This window comes from Talpa occidentalis, unplaced genomic scaffold, assembly GCF_014898055.3.
Source record: "Talpa occidentalis isolate TD23 unplaced genomic scaffold, MPIMG_talOcc4v2.1 talOcc4.6, whole genome shotgun sequence".
In the NCBI taxonomy this organism is placed as follows: Eukaryota; Metazoa; Chordata; class Mammalia; order Eulipotyphla; family Talpidae; genus Talpa; species Talpa occidentalis.
Window position 1 is genome coordinate 32,061,125 of NW_023604972.1, and position 21,256 is coordinate 32,082,380.

At 43.8% G+C, this 21,256-nt stretch overlaps 1 protein-coding gene across 1 annotated transcript in view; it reads right to left on the reverse strand.

The window, feature by feature from the left end:
• IGFBP7 (insulin like growth factor binding protein 7) overlaps nucleotides 1–18,173 on the reverse strand; it is a 76,960-nt gene extending 58,787 nt beyond the window's left edge. The window contains exon 1 of the mRNA XM_037529873.2: nucleotides 17,669–18,173. Within this exon, the coding sequence (XP_037385770.1) occupies nucleotides 17,669–18,143 (475 nt within the window). The 5' untranslated portion in view covers nucleotides 18,144–18,173. The remainder of the gene's footprint in view (nucleotides 1–17,668) is intronic.
• Nucleotides 18,174–21,256: the final 3,083 nt, after the last annotated feature.

A 21,256-nucleotide genomic window follows, 5' to 3' on the forward strand; every position in this document is an offset into this window, starting at 1 on the left:
GCAGAGCTCTTGGTCTTTTGACCAGTCATTATACATTTCATAGACAAGTGGCACTGAATAGGGACAGTCAAAAGTATAGTCCAAATTTGAAAGTAAAAAGTAATTTCTGCTGCATGTTGGAATTCTTTGCTTTGGGCCTTTTGTTTTTAGGAAAAATATGTCTAAATTATTTAGAAGAGGCTACTTTTCAAACTGGAATCACCAATGTCAATAGCTTTTTCAAAGTTCATACCTTTGAATTAATAATGCCAATTTGGCCTCTAATCTAAAACAATAGTGCATCATGAAGATCTCTAGGTACAAAGACATGAATTGAAAGATTATGACAAAGGAAAAGTAGACTAAAGGAAAGCTCCTTCAAGTGACTACGCAGCATTATAAGCGACATTTATAAAATATTTTAAATACATGGAAAATAATTATAAATGAAAAACAAAATGTAAAACATATATTGGTAGTACTATCCTATCAAACTAGTCATGGATTATATCCCTAGGAAAAAAGCTAGAATGAGATAATGAAATATGGAAAGGATAAAATCATTTGATTTTAATGAATTCAACAAATTTTCCATAACATTTATGCTTTTCTCTTTACTAACCAAAAGATTTTTATTAAAAATGAAATTAAATTCCCAGAACACACAGAAATGGCACAGTAACTAAAGTTAAATTAATTAACAAGGATATGTAACTCTAGAATCTAAAACCCAGCTTCTTGGTTTGTCCAAGAAGCTAAACAACTGACAACAGATCATAACTGCAAAGTATAGCCTCCGGGGGTCATTGCATCTATTGAAAATATTGGTTTTATACATTTGCCAGGGAATTGGCTAGAACAAAGAGCACTTACTGCATGTTTTTTTTTTAGTGTTTACCAGGTTATCTAAACAAAATCTTTAAAGATTCTTTGGGATCAATATTCTCTCCTTAACTCAATTCTGAGCAAACAAAAATGAAATTCACTTGTTTCTATTCCAGAATGTCATTTTGGCAAAGTAATAACTAGTTCATTTATATATTACATATCTAGTCATAGCACATAAGCTCATGTAATCTGAATTAAATCATATGTATAGGTCATTTCTTTTCCTTTCATTTCTTTTTCTTTCAGTAGAAATTACACAAATAAGATATACTTGCAACTATCAGAAATAAAAGAGTTGAGGTGTGTAGGTGTGGTTTTGCTCCTGTGCATTTTTATTTACTCTACTTATTGGGATGCCTTCATTTTGGTCTGTCTCTTCTGCCTTCCCACACTTTAAAAACCACAGATGGAGCACAGGTTTCTAGGATCCTTAGAGAAAGGGCATTCTCTTTCTCATCACTGCAAATTTCCTTATTATGGCACCCGGCACAGCACGCTTTGCAAAAAGCATTCACTTGACATGAATGACAGGGAATCGTTAAATTTTCCATTTGTAATGACAGTGAGGATCCAAGGTAACCTCTGTTTCCTGAGCTAAATGATGGGTGATCTTGGAGGAGCCAGGATTAGGAGGAGCCCAACCAGGGGAAATAACTGAGGGAGTGATAAGAGGCTCAGCTGCACACAAAGTGAAGAGTGGCCCCTGTGAGCCTGGCTCTGTGTGAAAATAGGGCCTATGCAGGAAAGGCTGGAGAGAGAAACAGGAGGGGCTTTCTTGCCAGCCCCTTGAAAACAGTAAATCTATGCCCTGTGTAATAGGAGTGCTGCTTGCAGGTGGGTGCAGGGCAAAAACAGGTTTGTCAAGGGACAGTCAACACAAGGAGAGTTCATAATTGTATTAATTTCAACAAATCTACAATTCACTAAGCACTTGCTCTGTGCTCAGAACTATGGTATATGCTTTGGGGCAATAAAAGTTGTATAATCTACACATGGGCCCTCTCTCAAACCTTGGTAGTTCCTTTATGTTTATCAGTGAACTCCTGCCCATTTCCAATACCATTGATTCTCATTATTCACTTACTCTGCATTTGTGCTAAAATTGCTTGGTAACCCCCAAATCGAAGTGTTTGCAGACATGCACAGAGCGGTGAATAATTTGGTCACGCATTTGGTCTCCCAGGTGAGGTCGAGCAAGGTCTCTCTTCTTGTTTCTGCTCTCATATTATAAACAAGAATATCTTTTGCAGTCTATTTAGTGCCACTTTTTTTTTTTTCATTTTTGTGCTTTTGGTGATTTTCCTGCTTAAAATGATCCCCAAATGTAATGCAGAATGCTATCTAGTGTTCATAAGCACAAGAAAGCTATGATGTATCTTTTTAATGTTAAGGAATTATTTTTATTTATGCATACAAGAACTGGGGTGCAGGCAGGAGGTGTGGGGGGTGAGAGGATTCACCAGAGACAGAGTGGGGAGCAGAACAGGCAGACTGACCGAAATACACTGCTGAGGTGGGCAGCAGGTGAGACAGGAGAGGTAAAAAACACTAGACTTGTGGAATTATGTTGTAGTGAAATAATTATTTTTCTCCCCATTTTTAAAATTGAAGTAGCATTGGTTTATATTGTCATTAGTATTTTGGAAGTATAGGATCCTCCCTTCAGATGCAGTTATTGTAGCACATCTACCACCAAAGCACCTGTAGTTACCACCATGATCTATTGTGTTCTCTTCCCACTTGCTTCAGTTCTATCGTCAGCTTTCAAGGGTTAGTTTTTTAGTTTGACTTATCTGATTCTTTGTTTGGTTTCTCTATGTTACACATACAAGTGACATAATCTGGAATTTGTCTTTCTCGTCCTGGCTTATTTTTATCAGTATAATCTCCTCCAACTCTAACCACTTTGCTGCAATTGGCAAGAATTTATCTTTTTTGATTGCTGAGTAATATTCCATTGCATATACATCCCATATCTACTCAATCTATTCATCTATTTTTGGGCACTTAGTTTGTTTCTATGGCTTGGTATTGTAAATAGTGCTGCAATAAACATGGGAGTGCAAGTTTCATTATGAATTAGTGTTTTTGATTCTTTGGGTAGATACTTAAGAGTGGAATTGCTGAGTTGCATGGTAGGTCTATTTTTAGTCTTTTGAGAAAATTCCATACTCTTTTCCATAGGTGCTGAACCAGTTTACATTCTTACCAAGAGTGTAAGAGGGTTCCTTTTCTGGTGAAATCATTGAAAGACGGGTTGTGTGGTTTTAGGTGAACACTTTCTTTAATGTACTGTGATATCAAATATTTAATACCAATAATGTGAAATATTTCCATTCTGTTTGATCTGGATAACAGTACTGAAATTGCCAAGTAGATAAGAAATAACCAAATACCATCCTACTTGGACTGTATGAGGTCATTATGTTTTCCAGGGTTTCAATTTCCTTTGGTATACTAGAAATTCCAAAAAGTCCTTCTGCAGAACACTACATGCTGAATAAGCTGAGTGAAAATTGGCCCAGTGTCCCAAGGAAATGAGGTCCCGCCCTCCCATCACTGAAAGTCTTTTTAAAACAATGGATCTGAATCTGGGCTGGACATAAAAATCATCTGGGCAGGCTTTAAAAGTCCAGCTGCCGGGGTCAAAAGCAAACCAATTAAATCAGAATCTTGGAGCGGAATTCAAGCATTAGAATTTTGTAGAGCTCCCCAGGTGATTCTGATGTCCAGCTAAGGTCAAGAACCACTGCTTTAGAAGGTGATAGCATAGTGCATGGAGAGTTGGCAGTTCTTATTAAATGAACCAAACAACAAAAAACAAATGTATTTCCTATACATGCAAGGAAGAAACAGGTCAGTAATTAATAAATTTGTGGAAATATTCCATGCAACAAAGCAAAGTATATTTGCTGCCAAAATGCTGGGTGGTTCCCATCTGACTGTCTGTATTTGGACTCTAAGATCTTGGAGATGCAGCAGGACACCCTATTCTGGCTTCCCTGAAGAGCAAGAACAACAGCTAGATGAATGCTTCCAGAGATTTGTTTATAAGAATATTATCTTGCTATTTTGTTTGCCTGGATCCAAACACAGCCTTCAGATCTACCCTGGAGATATAGGATGCAGTATTACGATTGGATTGGCTGAAGTGAGATATCAACATGTCACAGTCAAGGCACTTATAAACTAACTGATTCCAGGGTTTATAGCGCAAAGACAATGAAAACTGAAACAGCAATAGAAGAAAACTTTCTATGTGCCAGGTACCACTGCTTTTCTTGTATTATCTCACTTAACTTTCCACCAATTTTTTTTTTAAAGATTTACTTATTTATGTATACAAGAGCTGAGGTACAGGCCAGAAATGCAGGGGGTGAGAGGATCCATCAGAAACATAGTGGGGAACAGAACGGGCAGTTTGACCGAAGTACACTGCTGAGGGGAGCAGCTGCTGAGGGGAGTCAGGAGAGGTCTGCGTCGCCACGTGGGATGCTGCCTGGCCGGCCGGGGATTGAACCCATGCTGTAGTGGCTGCGGATTGCTTCACAGTGAGGTGCTTAACCCCTTGCGCCACCACGGAGGCCCCAACTTTCCACCAATCTTAAATGGTAGACATTATTACTATAATTGTTTTTCAGGTAAGAAAGCAAATCAGTCAGAGAAGTAAAGTGGCAGAGGTGGGTTTGACCTACGTGGGCTCACTCTGAAGTTCATATCCTGCTCTCTTTCTTCACATACACCTGCCAAATGCTGACTGCAGTGACCCAGTATAGTGACAAGAGTTAACAATTGGTAGGCTCAAGCCTGGGGTTGGCCTTGGAGACCCAGTCTGGCAAGCCCATGGTCACTTTGGGGATGTGGCTGTCTCCCTTACACCTGCACTCGACCTGGGTAGGCCCAAAGGTTTGGAGCTGATTCAAGGAGTGAGTTAGGATCATCTCTGAAAAATCTTCATCTGAAGGAGAAAAAAAAATAAAAGAAGAGTCAACCATCTCTGGATGACGCGGGCTGAGCTGGCTGCCTTTCACAGGTGGCGAGCTAAGTTTTTGCTTACTCCATCTCTTCTGGGGGAATGCCAGAGGAGGCACATGAGTCGGGGGATGCAGTCATGGGAGAGGATTGGGCAGAGCCCATCGCTTAGTTATTTTCTGTAACTCAGAAAGGCTGAGGGGTTGGAGGGAGAAAACTGCATTTCTTTGTACTTGGTCAGGAAAAAGGGGAGGCATGCGATATAGAGCCAGCAGAGTGGGTGAAGACTCAGTTGAGAGTGCATCCGGAGGCAGGAATGCGAGAGGGAGTCACTAACTTTTCCACATCATGACTGGGTCCCTAGCAGGCCTTCCCCAGCCCAGCTTCTCCCTCTATCTTCTAGAGAATCAAAGGCTTGTGTGGTACAGAAGGAGCCAAGCTGGCCCAGCTTCTCCTTCCTGCCCTGCAGCTCTGATCTGAGATACACCTGAGCAGAGAGGGGTGTCCTGCCCTGTAGCCCTTGCCTGTCAAAAATCAGGCACCATCTTGATCTCTGCCCCAGTCCACCCTGCCCAGCTGGGCTGAGATCTCTAATCATGGCCTCGATGCACAGAACTCCTCCTGTGACTCAGACCTGGCACTGCTGCTAAGTATTTCGTTCTCTATCACATACTCTTTAGCTTCCTGAGGGGGTCCTTTGGAAGCCAAGGTTGCAGTGTAATTGCTGCAGCTGCTATTGGAGTTCCCTTTTAGATTTCTGTTCTCTGAGCAGAAAGTACTGAAAGCTCCCATGGAGAAGGAAGCAAGCTTTTTCCTCCTGCAGACTCAGGCAGCCCTGAGACATTCCAAAAGCCTCATTTCTGTGTGGTCTCTTTCAAAACCTTCTGAATGTTCCAGGAGATCTATTTCTTGATAATTTTTTTCCCCTTGCTTGGGGTCAGGCCAGAAGAGAGCAGAACAGATGTTGGATCTGAAGCTTTCCCAATTCAACCACTTGACCGCTGGCCTGCTAATCTGCCGTGATGTAAATGAAATGCCTTTGAGCCTTTCTCGCTCAGAGAAAAAGACGAGCCTCCAAAAACACTGGAGACGTCCTTTCTTCAAGAAAAACAACATGAAAGAACGGGGGTGACTGGAATCAGCTGCATTTCTGCCTGTTAAAATATTAAAGTGCTCTTTTTATTTTTCCTTTCAAAGTTGAAATGGATTATGCCTAATTGAGTTCTCAAACTCCTACATGAATATTCCTTCTGCAATTTGTCACCTGGCTGACAAAAAAAATATGCTTCAATCCCCTGAAACGCAAATTCCCTCGAGAGTAGCCCTACCATGACCCACAGCTTAGTTGTGGGGTAAATATTATTGTCTCAGCTGGAAAAATTGATGGCTGAGATGTGGTGGTGTTGGGGGGTGAGGCTCAGAGTCAGCAACTGGCAAAAACTTCAGGAGAAAGTGAGCACTGGAGCACGCTGACAGTTGGCTTAGCGATTCTTCTCTGTCCTACTCGGGGCAACCAGGACAGACTGGCAAATGTCCAAAACACACACAAACATTAAACTCCAGGAAGCCCTGCTTGGGAAAATTTTCATGTTAGCTGTCTGATCCTTCAAGAGATTCTTGGTTGCAGTTGAATAGACTGGATCTCAGATTTGTCATCTGACCGTGAAGGGGGTGACTGTAGACTGGTCTTGGGGACCTGTAAAAAGCCCCTGCTTATATACACAATGGAATAGTACTCAGCTATCAAAAAAGATAAGCTCTTGCCATTTGTGCAATGTGGATAGAACTGGAGATTATGTTAGGCAAAATAAGTCAGAAGGAGAAAGACAAATACCAGATGTGTATGTGTATGTGTACCTATGTGTAGAATATAGAGAAACCAAACAAAGGGTCAGATAAAGTCAGACTAAAAAACTGACCCTTGAAAGGGGACGATAGCATTGAGATAACCAGAGTGGCAGGGGGAGACAGGTGGGCAGGGGTGCGGACTCAGTGTGGAGAGAGCCCAATGGACTAGGTGGTAGATTGTGGGTACTTTGGTGCTGGGAGTATTATTTTATTTTTTTTAAAGATTTATTTGTTTATACATACAAGAACTGGGGTACAGGCCAGAGACACGGGGGGTGAGAGGATTCACCAGAGACAGAGCGGGGAGCAGAACAGGTGGATTGTCTGAAATACACTGCTGAGGGGAGCAGCGGGTGAGCCAGGAGAGGTCTGCTGCACCATGTGGGTAGCTCCCTGGTTGGGGCTAGAACTCATAGTGGCTGTGGTGAGCTTCATAGGTTGTGTCTTAACCCCTTGTGCCACCAGGGAGGCCCGGGAGCATTATTTTAATAATACCTGAAAGTTGGCGGTGGGGGGGGGGGACTATACTTCTAAAACATAAACAACAAAATAGACCAATGTTCCCTCAATAAAAAATATTAAATAAAAAACCCCCTCAAGGACAAATTCATTCATTCATTTAAGATACACCATTTTTTTACTGAATATAAGATGATCTTTATTATAAGGTGCATCCGTAACACAAAAAGCTAGTTAAATTCTTTTTTTTTTTTCCATGTTTTATTTATTTGTTTGTTTGTTTGTTTTGTTAATATATGCATTGGGTACAGTCAGAAGCGCGGGAGGGTGAGAGAATTCACCAGAGCCAGAGCGGGGAGCAGAGCAGGCAGAAGGACCGAAGTACACTGCTGAGGGGAGCAGCGGGCGGCAGGAGAGGTCTGCGCGCCATGCGGGACCCTCCTCCGGAGGCCGGGGAGCAGCCGGGGATCGAACTGGGCGCTGCAGAGGCCGCGCGCAGCTTCACTACCCAGCGCTCAATCGCTGCGCCACCGGGGAGGCCCAAGCTAGTTAAACTCTGACCTAAACTTTGTTATATAGAATTTTTATTGTATGCTATTTGAAAGAGCTCTTTCAGAACTTAAAAAAAAAATTGATGTACCATTAGTTTGTAATACTACATAAATGCCAGTATGCCTTGATAAATGTATACACCACCGCCACAATTCTAATACCTTTGCCATGATCAAATTGACCCCCTCTACATGTTTAGCACTATTTAACATCAATGTATCATCTATCCCCCTTGTTAATCCATCAAAAAGAAAACAGAAGTAAAATAGTTCATTAAGATATTCTGAAAACTTTTTCACACTTGTGAGTTTTGCAGATCCCCTTTTGTTTTAAACTTGCTTAGTTTGGAGTAATTTTAGATTGCAGAAGAGCGACTGTAGCGAGCCGCTGCTGCTGGTATATATACCGCCTTTTGAAGAGCAAGGCTGTGCAGAATACCCGGATTACATGCTAGAACTGTCAGTTTCTGGCTGTGTGAGAGCTGCCCTTCAGTTTCCTTATTTGGAAATTTGGATAATAATCTCCATTATCTTCCAAGATTTCCTGAGTAGCAAATGAGGAAATATCCACAGAAGTTCTCAGTAAACTGTCAAGTACTGTAGGACACTGCCCAAACATAGTGAGAGCTGCAAGGCCCCATGTAGGATTCTTGTCTGGAAAAGTTTACAGTCTTGTCAGTAATAATTCTTTATAGTTACTTGGTACAGCACAGTTTATACAGTGCTTTCGTGTTGCTTTTATAACTTGTTCTTTGCAATAGTTTGTGAAGTGGGTGGAGTGAATGGTGCCTTCATCTGTTATAGGTTATTCTGAAATTTTGCGGGTGCTCCCTTTTCATAGTGGTAACCTCCACTTGGCACTCGTAGGCCTGCATTTTGGCCCTGTTACCACTCTTATGTAAGTTTGTAACTTCACACCAATGAATGGGGCTTTGTCAACACTGGGTCACTAGGTCTGTTTCACCTGGTCTGAACCATTCTTTCTTTTCAGGCACAAAACTTCTTCAGCAACCCTGGCTTTCTTCTGAGACCTTCCTTTTTTGTCAGCGGGATGGCTTCTTTCTCTGGTGACCCACTGCTTGGTAGAGACACTGAGGGGGGTGTGGGGGAAGGGGGGGGTGTTCATTGGTTCATTGTTAGCTCCAGCTGTTTCTCATTAACCTCATTCTGTTTTTCTCTGTAGTGGTAAAATCAATTCAATAAAATTAGCTTTTTCAAAGGAGCCAGATTATTTTGTGATTAATCTAATTCAGGATAAAGTAGAATTCAACAATGTAATACATCAATTATAAGTAAAAAATGAATGTTTTTTTTCTTTACATTATCAACACTGGTTTTCTTCTGATCCCCACTTTCTCTTGGAGGCGTGTGGGTGCCGGGGGTGCTGACTCCCCTCGGAATTCCATATAGAATAGATTGGGAAAAGTTTTTTGGGGCATTTTAGTCCCACCTACCCTTATCATAAAGAGTAAAGGAATCACTCTAAATCTTTAAAAGTGCCTAAAATAAGCAGATCCATTAATTTATACATTCCTAAGTCTCCTTCTAACTCAAAGCTCTTTAATCACAATGAAGTTTATACTTACATTATTTTCTGGCTTGAAAGTTCTTTTGACAATAATTCAGGGTTCCCTTTTTTAACAGTTGCTAAAAACAAGATGTTATTTGTCTTAACAGTTAAAAACACAGATGATGTGAGATCATTTGCTGGGGAGCTTAAGGTAAAGGAAGCACTATAATCTTATTCACTGTGGGAGGAATTTAGAATTCGGGAAGGCCAGTTGACCTTGGACTCAAGTCAAGGGTATTTGTCACTGAACTACCCCAAAGAGAGCCTTATAAGGCAGTTTCTTCTAGAAGGCAAGTGTACAGTAAATCCCGAGGGCACTCTCTTAGGGACAGAATGGGAATCACTTAAGGATGACCACAAAGTCTCCTCAGCTAAATCATTTCATCTCATAGGTGGAAAATGCAAAACTCTTAAAAGTTATAACATCCTTTCCCCTCCTCACAGGTCATCTTTCTGCTATCCAAAAGAGAATCTTCAAGACGCCCACATGGGCATGTTACTGTATTGAATTGTTTTTATTGGCAAGTTCTTACCTTGTGTGTCATCTAAATATTCCTTGTGGTTATTTAATTGCCGGCATCTTTAAATTCTGTCTTCTGAAAAGCTGTAGAACAGGAGGCCAGGCACCTTCCATTGAATGACTAATTCCTAAACTATGAAGAAACATTAACTTGTTCTTTGGCTTATTCTCCTGTAAAGGAATTTTAAGTCCTCTAAGTCCCTTCTTCAAGGTTGCCTATTTTCTTTTCTAAAGCTTCCTTAGGTCTTCAAATATTGCCTAAAAGAAGTGTTGGAAACTGGCTAAAGTGATAAGAAAGAACCAGCAATTCACTCAACTTTCTAGAAGTTTCTGTACTCTAGAAGGGCAACTGAGATCAGAAAAAAATTTAAAGCATTCCTATTTGGCTGGGGTAGACTCTTTGGGTTGTGACTTTTTCTGTTTCTGATCTGAAAGTGGAGGGAGGGATGGGAACTGTAACGGGAAACAGCTTCCAGAAACGAGCAAGTGGTTGTAATGTGGGAGCAGGGCTGGCCAATGAGCACATGATGAAGGTCCCTTTGTGTCTCAGACGTCATTTAGTAAGAGAAAGCATAGTAGGGGCTTTTCACTCCTAAGTAACAGTTTGTCAGGACAGCTTAGGGGCCCAGCTTTGACAATGCTTCTAAGATCTGAGAGAAAAAGTAAAGGCTTGCCAAGGAGGAGTCGCGGCGTGTCTTACATGGATTGTTGTAATAGCTTCCTAATGGGAGACTCTGTCAGAAGTCTTGCTCTGTTTCAATTCATTCCCCTAAGGGGAGTCAACAGAGATGTAGCAAAAGCACAAATTCATTAGATTACTCAGTGGCACCCACTGTTCTTGTGCTAGTGTCTAAGCTCTGTAATGGGCCATGGGGCCCTTCATTACTGGGCTTTGCTAAGTGTCCAGCTGTTTCTCTGTTCTCCCTCTCTGCCTGGAACCCCAAGGAACATTGTGTAATTCCTTCTCATTTCCTTTTTAACGCCATTCCAACCTCCATTCTTGCTCCTTCCCTCCAATTCCTTCTCATCCTTGTCTCAGTCTGTCACCTGAGTATTTAAAAAATACTTTTTTAAAATGGATTCAGGCAGCCATGACAGAGAAATTGTCTCATCTCTGGTGTTTGAACTGGGCCAGAGACCTATGGACTGGGCTACAAAGCAATTGTTTCAAGAACTCATCAAGCAAACAATTGTTTGAGAAGTCATGTGGATTATGAGGACAATGATTATGGACTTTGGGCCAAAGAACAGAATCAGTAACCAAATATATACAGCCAAGAATAGTTTAAGCTTGTTGGTACTAATCAACTTCTTTAGCCACTTACCTCATTTTTCTGTTTTGCCCCCCATGAAACCCCTTGACTTTTTATCACATTTTAGGGCACATTTTAGATTCTACCTAAATCTGTGCATCTGGAATTGCAATTCTATGATCCTAAATAAACACCTGATTGTCTCTCATTTTGGCTCTTGATTGTTAGGTTTACGCACATTTCTAAAAAGTCACTCCTGGCCTTTTCTCCACAAATTTGGGCTAAAGATACCCATCCTTTGGGCTCCTTCACCATTTTTGTGGTATGACTCTGCTAGATTGATCAAGTATTGTACTGATTTGCATTCCAACAAGATAAACCAGACCATTAGCAATTTCATCAACTTTTAATGAAGTTCTATGATTCTGACACCAATCACAGTGGTTTTTTATTCCCCCCCCCCCCACCATCAATCAGTTCTCTGATACCAAGTGGGTGTGAACTTAATCATGACACTATTTCCTTGGAGACTGCACTGGAACTTACAGGTTAAAGGTTCAGGTTCCCCCACCCCCTTCCGCCAGGTTGTCACCTCTGCTTCTGACCGACTGGTGGTAGGTTGGAAGTTCCAATGACACCCTCCTTGGGTTTAAATAATTTGCTAGAGCAGATTACAGAACTCAGAGAAACATGTGACTTACTAGATTGCCAATTTACTCTAACAGAATATAACTCAGGAAACCTCAGATGGAAGAAATACTCCGATCAAGGTGGGAAACTGGCAGGAAGCTTCCATGGGTTTCTGAGTGTGCCAATCTCCATTCTTCACCAACTTAGAAGTCCCTCAAACCCTTCTTTTTATAGAGGCTTTGTTACACAGGCAGAACTGATAAAATCATCAGTGACTGAACTCAATCCCCAGCCCGAACCCCTCCCCTAAAGTCAGGGATTCAGTCTGAAAGTTCCAACCCATTAATTCTGTGGTTGACTCTGCTGGCAAAGCAACCGCCATATTTAGTGGGCTAAGATGTAAGAACTTTCCAATTGTGACCCCATTAACAGAACCAAAAACATCTTGATAATTCTCAACACTTAGGAAATTCCAAGCAATTAAAATAAGTTATGTGAAAAAAAAATAAGTTATGTGTCAGAAACAGGAAGATAGAATATATATTTTCTTTTTATAAATCATAATAACATAAGTTCATAAATTCACTGAAGGACAGTAATAGAACATGGGTGTTTTAAAGATATGTTATCAACATGAAAAGGAGCCTAAAATGATCTCAAATTTTTTAAATCCATCAGAGAAAATGAACTTCTGAAAATTAAAATCATTACTGGAGATTTTTCCATTTAGGTCATTTCTGTTGCTCTGAATCAGTTTCTAACCAGCAAGGGGATGTGGAAATGCTGGGAGATAGAGGGAAAAGTGACCACTTAATGTTAGAGCTCAGAGTATCAGAGATCTGATGGGATGAGGAGTCAGGTGGATTCCTTGGCTTGGACTTCAGAAAGGCAGAAGATGCAAGAAGAAAGGGGAAAAGAGAGGCAGAGAGTCCACTGCCTGCATTTCCAAATGGGAAGGCAGGCAGTAGAATTTGTTAAGAGAATTCCTTTGTTTAATCAACAGATAATTATGAAGAGCCCAACTATTAGCTAGCCACAGTGTTTACAAAGAATTACATGATGGAGTCCATCTTGCAGGATGGTCCCAGCCAGTGGGGAAGGTGGACATCCCAAGAGTCCTTCGGAGACAGTGGGGTGACGCTATACCAACTAGCAAAAGCTTGTTCTCACTCAGAGTTCCACTGTCTTTGCTGAAATCCTCACAGGGGTCTTTTGCATGGCTAGGCCCACTCCTCTTACTACTACTCATCTATCCCTTCTTGTTTACATTCTTTACAGCATATACTACTAAAGTCAAATCTAAAGCTTACGGTAAATTCCTTGAGAGAGGGACCTTGTCTATCTTATTCAAGGCTATTTGTCCTGGGACTAGAAGAGTACTTGGCAAATTCATTCATTCGTTCAGGCAACACATATTTAAAGCATCTACTAGTGCCAAGTACTGATCTAGGCTCTCAGGGAGAGATTAGGGAGCAACATTTCCCTTCCATCATGGACTTTACTTCCAAGTTGAATGAGGACAATGAATAATTACTGAGTGCTTTCTATGATAATCTTCGCAAAACTGAATCTTCATGATAACGCTATGAAACAGGTATGGTTACAATCCTTACATTACAGGTGAGTCTGGTTCGAGAGCTCAGCTTCTTAACCATTCTGCTAGAATGTGTCTTACCTACATAGACACAATTAAAGTGCAACACGTATTTGATAATAAAGTGGCTGAAAGCAGACACAGAGACAAAGAAGGACATCATTTTGGGGGATGGAGTGGGGAGGGTCAGAGAGCCTAGGAATTCCACAGAGAAAGTGACACAGCTGATCCTTGAGTGCTGAGTTCAAAGGTGAGAAGCTGAGTGAGGGTGAGGTTGTGACTGCAAACACTAGCAAACAGCAAACAATTATCGTGGCTGGACTGCAAAGTGGGATGGAAAGAAGAGACAAAACTAACAGGATGGCCTCTGTGATGAGTTAGTTATCTTGTGTAAGTCTTTCTAGGTAGTTTGAATTTGTCCCTAAGGGTACTAAGAAGGGAAACTTTTTCTTTTTTTTTTTCTTTTTTATTAAATAATTAAATTTTTTTTTCTTACATTGTTGTCACCCCATAGTTCTCCTGCCACCATATCACCCATGAACCATCACCACATTTCCCTGTGTTCTTCCCTCCTTGTTTTGCTCTCCTCCCTCCCCCTTCTTTTGCTATATGCCTCAGCTCGATGGTCAGCTTGCTAGTTTTGACTTTTTCTTGACCTTTTGTTTGGTTTCTCTATATTCCACATGTAAATTAGATCATCCGGTATTTACCTTTTTCCCGAGAAGGGAAACTCTTAAAAGTGAAGAAGGAATTCTGGGTCTCACTAGTAAAAAATAATTCTGAGGGAGAAAGGATGGTGTTGTGCCCAAGGTCAGCAGACTCGGCGAGCATAGCCTCCAAGAACCCAAAGACAGCTGATGCAAACACAAAAGGGAATTTATTTCAGACTCGAGTCCGGGTTCATGGCACCTACCAACACAGTGGCAGATACCGAGAGCCCCGAACAAAGGAAGCAGGGGTCTTTTAATAAGGTTAAATTATGCTGGCAGTTACTCATTGGCTACAAGGATGCGTTCTCCAACTTTGCCCGGCTATCATTCTAAGCTGACTGGCCAGGCCGAGATGCAGCTCCAACCTGCAGCTCCAATTACAGCAAGTTCACCCTCACTGGTGACTGGAGAGTAAGGGTGGAGTGAGGGTTCAAACTATCTCTGGAATGCAGTCTTTTCCCAGCAAAACCTAAAATTCTAAAATGGCAGTTACACAAAGCAATGGCTAAGAATACTTATGCTTGGTTCCACAGATGGTACTGGAAAGGACAAGGTGGTGGACATGGGATTGCCAAGGAGCTCAGGTTTGGAGGCTCATAACACAAGGTATAGCCAAGAACTGGAATAAAGGAATACTATGTTCTTTTCCAAATGTGAGACTTTATTATACATCTTAGCTTCTCTATATTAACTTTTTATTAAATGGAATTATCAAATCCCTCCTTCCAGTTACTCTTGTCTTCAGAGGCTTCAGTAAGATCTAATGATACTAAATTCATCATCACAGATATAAGCTCATTACCTTTCAGACAAAATTGCAAGATGAATTTGTCTCCTATCAGAGGTACAAAAAACACGAAAATCAAGCTCTCTCCCCAGAAGATGGGAAAGTAATGGCCTCACTAAAAGGGAAGATTGGGAGTATCTCTAGGGCTCCAGGGAAGGTGTTCTAGGAGATGAGTTTGCAACTTATAAGAAGGACATTTCTAATCAGCAAGAATAGATCTATTTGGGTATCCCTGGCTGGGAAGCACTTGGTACAATGTTCATAAATGCTAGATGCTCAATAAATGTTTGTTAAGTAAGACCAAGGATGATTCCAACAGCAGCCACCCCCACCCAAAATGCCCCAGCAAGCATAAAAGCATAACTCAAGCTTTTTTTTCTGAGAGGAGAGAGATGGCTGGAGGAAGTTAGAAAATGAATTTTTTATTCCTTGAAGTCTTATTACTAAACAGCACACAAGTCAATGGCAGCCTGTGGGGTTTCTTCTGTGATTATCAAGACATCCAGGAGTCAGGAGAACCTACTAGGAGATCTGATTTCAGCCTTATTTGACTCTGCTGTGGAAAAGTATTCTGGTGGACCTCACCTTCTTTTCTGCTCTCTCTCAGTATCTCTAAATTTAGGTTGGGAGAAAAGGCTAATTAATGTCAAGCTTTCTAGTTTCAGATGCTATTCCTCCTAACATTCCCCAAAGATTAGAAAGGTAGGTCCATAACCGCAGGAGTTTGGAGTCTAGAGAAAAGTTGAGTTCCTGGGTGTACAGAAAAATGAAGTTATATGACTAATTCTGTGGGTCTGCTACTCCTAGGCAGCCTATTCGGCCGCCATTTTGTCACCTAAACAAGGTCAAAGAGGCCCGGCCAGTTAGGAACAGGAGCCCAAACCCTTAAGCCCTTCAGATCAAACAAGAGCACAAAACTGGATCACACTGGGAAGGTTATGCATCACAAGGTATGTCCAGAATGCCCGGAGGGCTGAGGACCAATGCATAACATGTGCATCAGGAGGTATGTCCGGAATGCCCAGGGGGCTGAGGACCGATGCATAACATATACTCCCAACTTATACATCACGAGGTGTGACCGGGAATGCCCGGGCGGCCGAGGACCGATGTATGACAAGGGACCCCAGAAGCTGATCAGTGGAGAGCCTTGTTGATAAGATTAGAACCATGGCTGGGGATTAGGGTGTAGCATCAAGTAGATCAGAAGTGCCTGGAGGGCAGACTCACAATTCCTAATCTTCTACACCCTTCCCCTTTCCTTAATCTCCCTATTCTCCTTAAAACCAATTACATGTGTCAATAAAAGGGCCAGGATCTTGCTCTTCAGCAGCATCCTGCATATGTAGCCTGCTCCACCACTCCTGTTTGTCAGTGTGGTGTTGCCCAACGCAACATAATTCTTTATGACACTCAATCTCAACATTTTATAACTGCATGGGATGTGTGTTTAGAGATGTAAGCAGCAAGAGAGAAAAGGAGGAAAACTAGCTACAGGCTAGAAAATGACAACAACCCCTCAATAATCACCAAGCCAAGCTTCTGCTCTGATAAGGCAAAGAAATACCAGTGATTTGGAAAGACTGTGGTGAAAAATTCCCCTTGGAATGTTTAATCTCAATATTTGGAATGAATTCTTAAACTATGCACATTTTTCTTTTCTTGACAAAATGAGAAATTTGATCCAAAGAAACAAATGACTGTTTGTGTTGGAAAAGTATGTGGATTTTTCTGAGTTGTGATGTTCTGAGTTTAAGGTGATGATAATATAAACAGTTAACAGTAAGGTCTTTTGATAGTGAACTCTGAAAATTATTGACATATTAGTATATGTAGTTCTGGGAAAAACTCTAAGGAAAGAATTATTTGGAAAGTTCAGAGAACATTAAAGTGGCAACTGCTTCTATCATTTCAGGAGAACTGACTCTCTCTCCTTCCTTCATTGGCTGGGACCAGGACAGGAACTGCCAAGGTTGGAATCTAACTTTCCTTTGAAACTACTACCTATGGAAAATGTTACTTCAGTCATTAGAGTTAAAAAAAGTCTGTTTTCATTTTTTTTTTTTTGCAAGTCCAGACTCTATTTTCCCTTTCATTTATGGCAAGCTTGGACAAGTTTGGAATAAAATAAAGGAGCAAACATAATCTCAAAGGCATCCTGCTGAACAGTACATCCTGGGGACAAATTACGCAAAAAACAAAAAAACAAAAAAGAAAAACAAATTGGTTCACAATATAAACTACATCATAAAAACACTCTTCAAAGTGTTTGCATTTTATTATTGTCCACAAAAAAATTAGCTAGTTGGATTGTCTGAGAATCTACAATTTCCAGTGAGTCATTTTCCTTACTATTAAGAAACCATGAAATCCATTTAAAAATTATTTCAATCTAGCCAATTAGACGTGCAACAAATAACTTCTTTCCCAAAGTCCTTACTTTGTACTTTACAGCTCAGCTCTTTTACCCAACTCTCTAGCCTCCACCCCTAATCCTATCCCCAGACAAGAAAGAATGACGAGAAAATGACATCTTTGGGCTTCCAAAAGTGAGGGCAGCTTGCCAGCTGTTAGCACCAAGTGGGGTTGTTTTGGGGAGTAAGGAGATTGAGCGGGAAAACATACTCCACATACACACTCCCCTGTCACTCTTTGGCCATTGCGCCAAATTAAAAATAAAACCACCCTCCCCAAAAAAGACAGAAGGGACGCATCACCCATCCCTCTCCGTGTCCCGGCGGCCGCCAAATTCTCCCCTCCCGCGGGTTTCTTGGCCAGTCCACGAGGGAGGCCGGGGGACCAGCCCCGGGCGCGCGAGCCGCGGGCGCCCCGTCGGGTCCGACCGCGCCGGGTCCTCGCTCCGCGCGCCTCGACGGTCGGGGTCGGCAGGGACGCGCTCATGCCCACCTTGCTCGCAGGTGCCCTTGCTGACCTGGGTGATGGGCTTCTCGCCGCGGCTCTCGGCCCGCAGGCTGGCGGCGCGCAGCTGGCACCCGCTGGGGTAGGTGGTCCCGTCGCTGCCGCACACCGGGTAGCGGCTCTTGCACACGCACACGCCGCTCACGCCCGGGCCGCCGGCTGCTGCCCCGGCTTTACCCTTCCGCCTCTTGCGGCTCTTCACGCACTCCATGCCCGGCGCGCAGTGCCCTCTGCCGGCGCCGCCGCCCCCGCACGGCTCGCCCTCGCCGCGGGCGCACACCGGGCAGCAGCCGCACGCGTCGCGGGTCTCGCCCAGCGGGCAGCCCAGCGGGGGCAGGGGCGGGCAGGCGGCCGGCTCGCAGCGGCCGCAGGCGTCGGAAGAGAAGGAAGAGGAGAGGGGCAGCAGCAGGAGCAGCAGGCCGGCGGCGCCGAGGAGCAGGGCGCGCAGCGGGGAGCGCTCCATGGCGGGGAGCGGTGGCTGCGGCGCGCGAGTGCGCCGGGCCCCGCCGGCGTGCGCCTTAAACCCGGCTCCCCGCCCCACCCGGCCCCGGCAACCACACCCCGGGGCGGCGAGAGCGCGGCCGCCTCGCCGGCGCCGCCCCTCCCGGGACGGCTTCGCGGGGGCCCGAGGGCGCTCCTGCTGGCTGCGCGGGGTGGGGCGGCCTCGCGGGCCCGCGGCCGCTCGGTCTCCGGACGGCTGGGCTCGGCCCTGGCGCAGAGCGCACCCCGGGGCTCACACTCAGCGCTTCCCCGCGCCGGCTGCACCCCAAGTCCGCGGAGATCGCCCGCAGTGGGGTCGGCTCGCTCGCTCACCCCCTGGTTCCTTGCCTTTCGCGTGCAGACGGCGATACTCAACGACGTTGAGTCCCAGTGTTTGTTATATTCTCCGGGAGCCCCGAGTGCTGATTACTTTGAAGTCTGGAAAGTTCTTTTCAAGAACAGTACATTTTTTTTTTTTAAGGATTTATTTATTTGTGCATACAAGAGCTGGGCACAGGCCAGAGATGCAGGGGGTGAGAGGATTCACCAGAGGCAGAGTGGGGAGCAGAACAGGCAGACTGACTGAAATGCTCTGCTGAGGGGAGCAGCAGGCGAGACAGGAGAGGTCTGCTGAGCCCTGTGGGTTGCTTCCTGGCCGGCCAGGCATCAAACTTGTGCTGCAGAGGCTGAGGATTGCTTTATAGTGAGGTGCTTAACCCCTTGAGCCACCAGGGAGGCCCCGAGAACAGTATGTTTTTAAAACCTCACAAGGGGATTTTGTGCCCCGTTGTCCATAGGCCTGGGGAGGTCTTGAGTGCCAGGCCGAAAGGACAAATCGTTACCAACCAACCAGCCCTCTTTTTGGAACCTTATCACTACCTGCCCCCCTGTGCTTGCTTATGTCAAGGCAAGTTTAAAGTTAGCGTGCAATCCAGGTGAGGGCTGTGTCATCGTTTCACGTTCATTCTACATTGTGGCGCACCTCCATCAACCCTCTTCCCCCAACAGCGCACAGGTGGGGGTGCCACTGAGGCACCTTAAGCACCCCCAACTGTCACCAGCTATTTCCATGAGGTTTCTCCATGAGGTTTCTGATATAAATGATTGACATTTCCTCCTCAATCTGTCAAGTGTCCTGCAAGCAATCTCAAAGCCTCGTTTTCCGAGAATATTGACTGTTGAAACCTTTCCTATCCAGACATTTAAGTTCTTTCCATGTTCTGTTGAACATACACCACTGCCTTGTGCCTCTTTCTGTGTGCCCCATTTTAGTTTTTTGCTTGTCATACATTCAGGATTTATCATCGCAAACTCAAAGTGCAATTCCTAATGCCACCAGCAACCTATAGATGTCATTCTCATCAGAAGTGAGATTGTAAACGTTTTAAAAAATTAACCACAGGCCTCCCTGGTGGCACAAGGGGTTAAGACGCAACCTATGAAGCTATCGGCAGCCACTGCAGCAAGAGTTTGATCCCTGGGGAGGAAGCAACCCACTTGGTGCCTCAGACCTCTCCTGACTCGCCTGCTGCTCCCCTCAGCAGTGTACTTCAGTCAATCTGCTTGTTCTGTCACCCACTCTGTCTCTGGTGAATCCTCTCACCCCCCCACACCTCTGGCCTTACCTCAGTTCTTGTATGAATAAATAAATCTTAAAAAGAATTTAAAAATCACAAAATTGAGGGAATAAAAATCTAAGCACCCCCCGCCCCCACTCCCCTCACACCCAACCACCCAGAAAACATGGTCCTGTCCTGTTTTTTGGCCTCTCCTTAGGATATTCTAGAAAAGTAGCTCTTTTTTTTTTTTTAAGTCATATGTTGACATGGCAATTATTTTAAAAATGAATAAGTTTTATTTCAATTTTATTGATTTATAGCTCAAGATTCACTAAATTGATTTTACAATCTATTAGGACTATCTGTCATAATATTAGTTTCCCTCAAATATTAGATTTTTGAAAGAAGGTCCCTAGAACTGACCCTCAGACATGGATTCTAGTGCAAGTAGTTTACCTGTGAAGGCTGGAGGGTGGAGGGTGATAGGAAGTGACTCAGAAGAGAGACAATAAGGGCACTTATTAGGTCAACTGGCAGGGTGGGCTCTGCAGCAGGAGGCAGTCCTCAGGTTTTGAAAAGTGTGTGTGTGCGTGTGTGTGTGTATGTTGAGGGTGAAGATAGGTGGGTGGGACTAACACCCACTACCCCACTAAGAACTGCACCCGCACCCCACAGTGTCTTAAAACCCTGCATTAGAGTCAGCAGTAAGAACACAAGCACGTGGGACTGAGTGTCTCTTTAGGAGGCCATCACTACCCAGCAGGTAGAAGTGCTAGCAGAGTTCTTAGGCAATCAGGAGGACTTGAAAATAAGAAAAGATGTGGTTATTCAGAGGAAGGAGAAAAGGCAAGAAAAAGGAGTCTTAGGATAAACAGACTGTTGCATCAGGCAACACCACACTGATAAAGAAACAGGAGTCGTGGAGCAGGCTACATAATGCAGGATGCTGCTGAAGAGCAAGATCCTGGCCCTTTTATTGACATACAGCATTGGTTGTAAGGGGAAGGAGATTAAAGAAAAGGGAAGGGTGTAGAAGATTAGGGATTGTGAGTCTGCCCTCCAGCCACTTCTTATCAACTTGATGACACACCCTAATCCCCAGCCATGGTTCTAATCTTATCAACAAGGTGGTCCCCTGATCAGCTTCTGGGGTCCCTTGTCATACATCGGTCCTCGGCCCCCTGGGCGTTCCCAGTCATACCTCGTGATGTATAAGTCGGGAGTAGTGTTATGCATCGGTCCTCAGCCCCCCGGGTGTTCCAGACATATCTCGTGAGGTACATGTTATGCATCAGTCCTCAGCCCCCCAGGCATTCCGGCCATACCTCATGATGCATAACCTTCCCAGTGTGATCCAGCTTTGTGCTCTTGGTTGATTTGAAGGGCTGAAGGGTTGGGCTCCTGGTCCTAACTGGCCGGGCCATTTTGACCTTGTTTAGGTGACAAAATGGCGGCCAAATAGGCTGTCTAGGAGTAGCAGACCCACAAGACAACTCCATCCTAAGAAAGAAGATAGTTCGGGCCTCCCTGGTGGCAC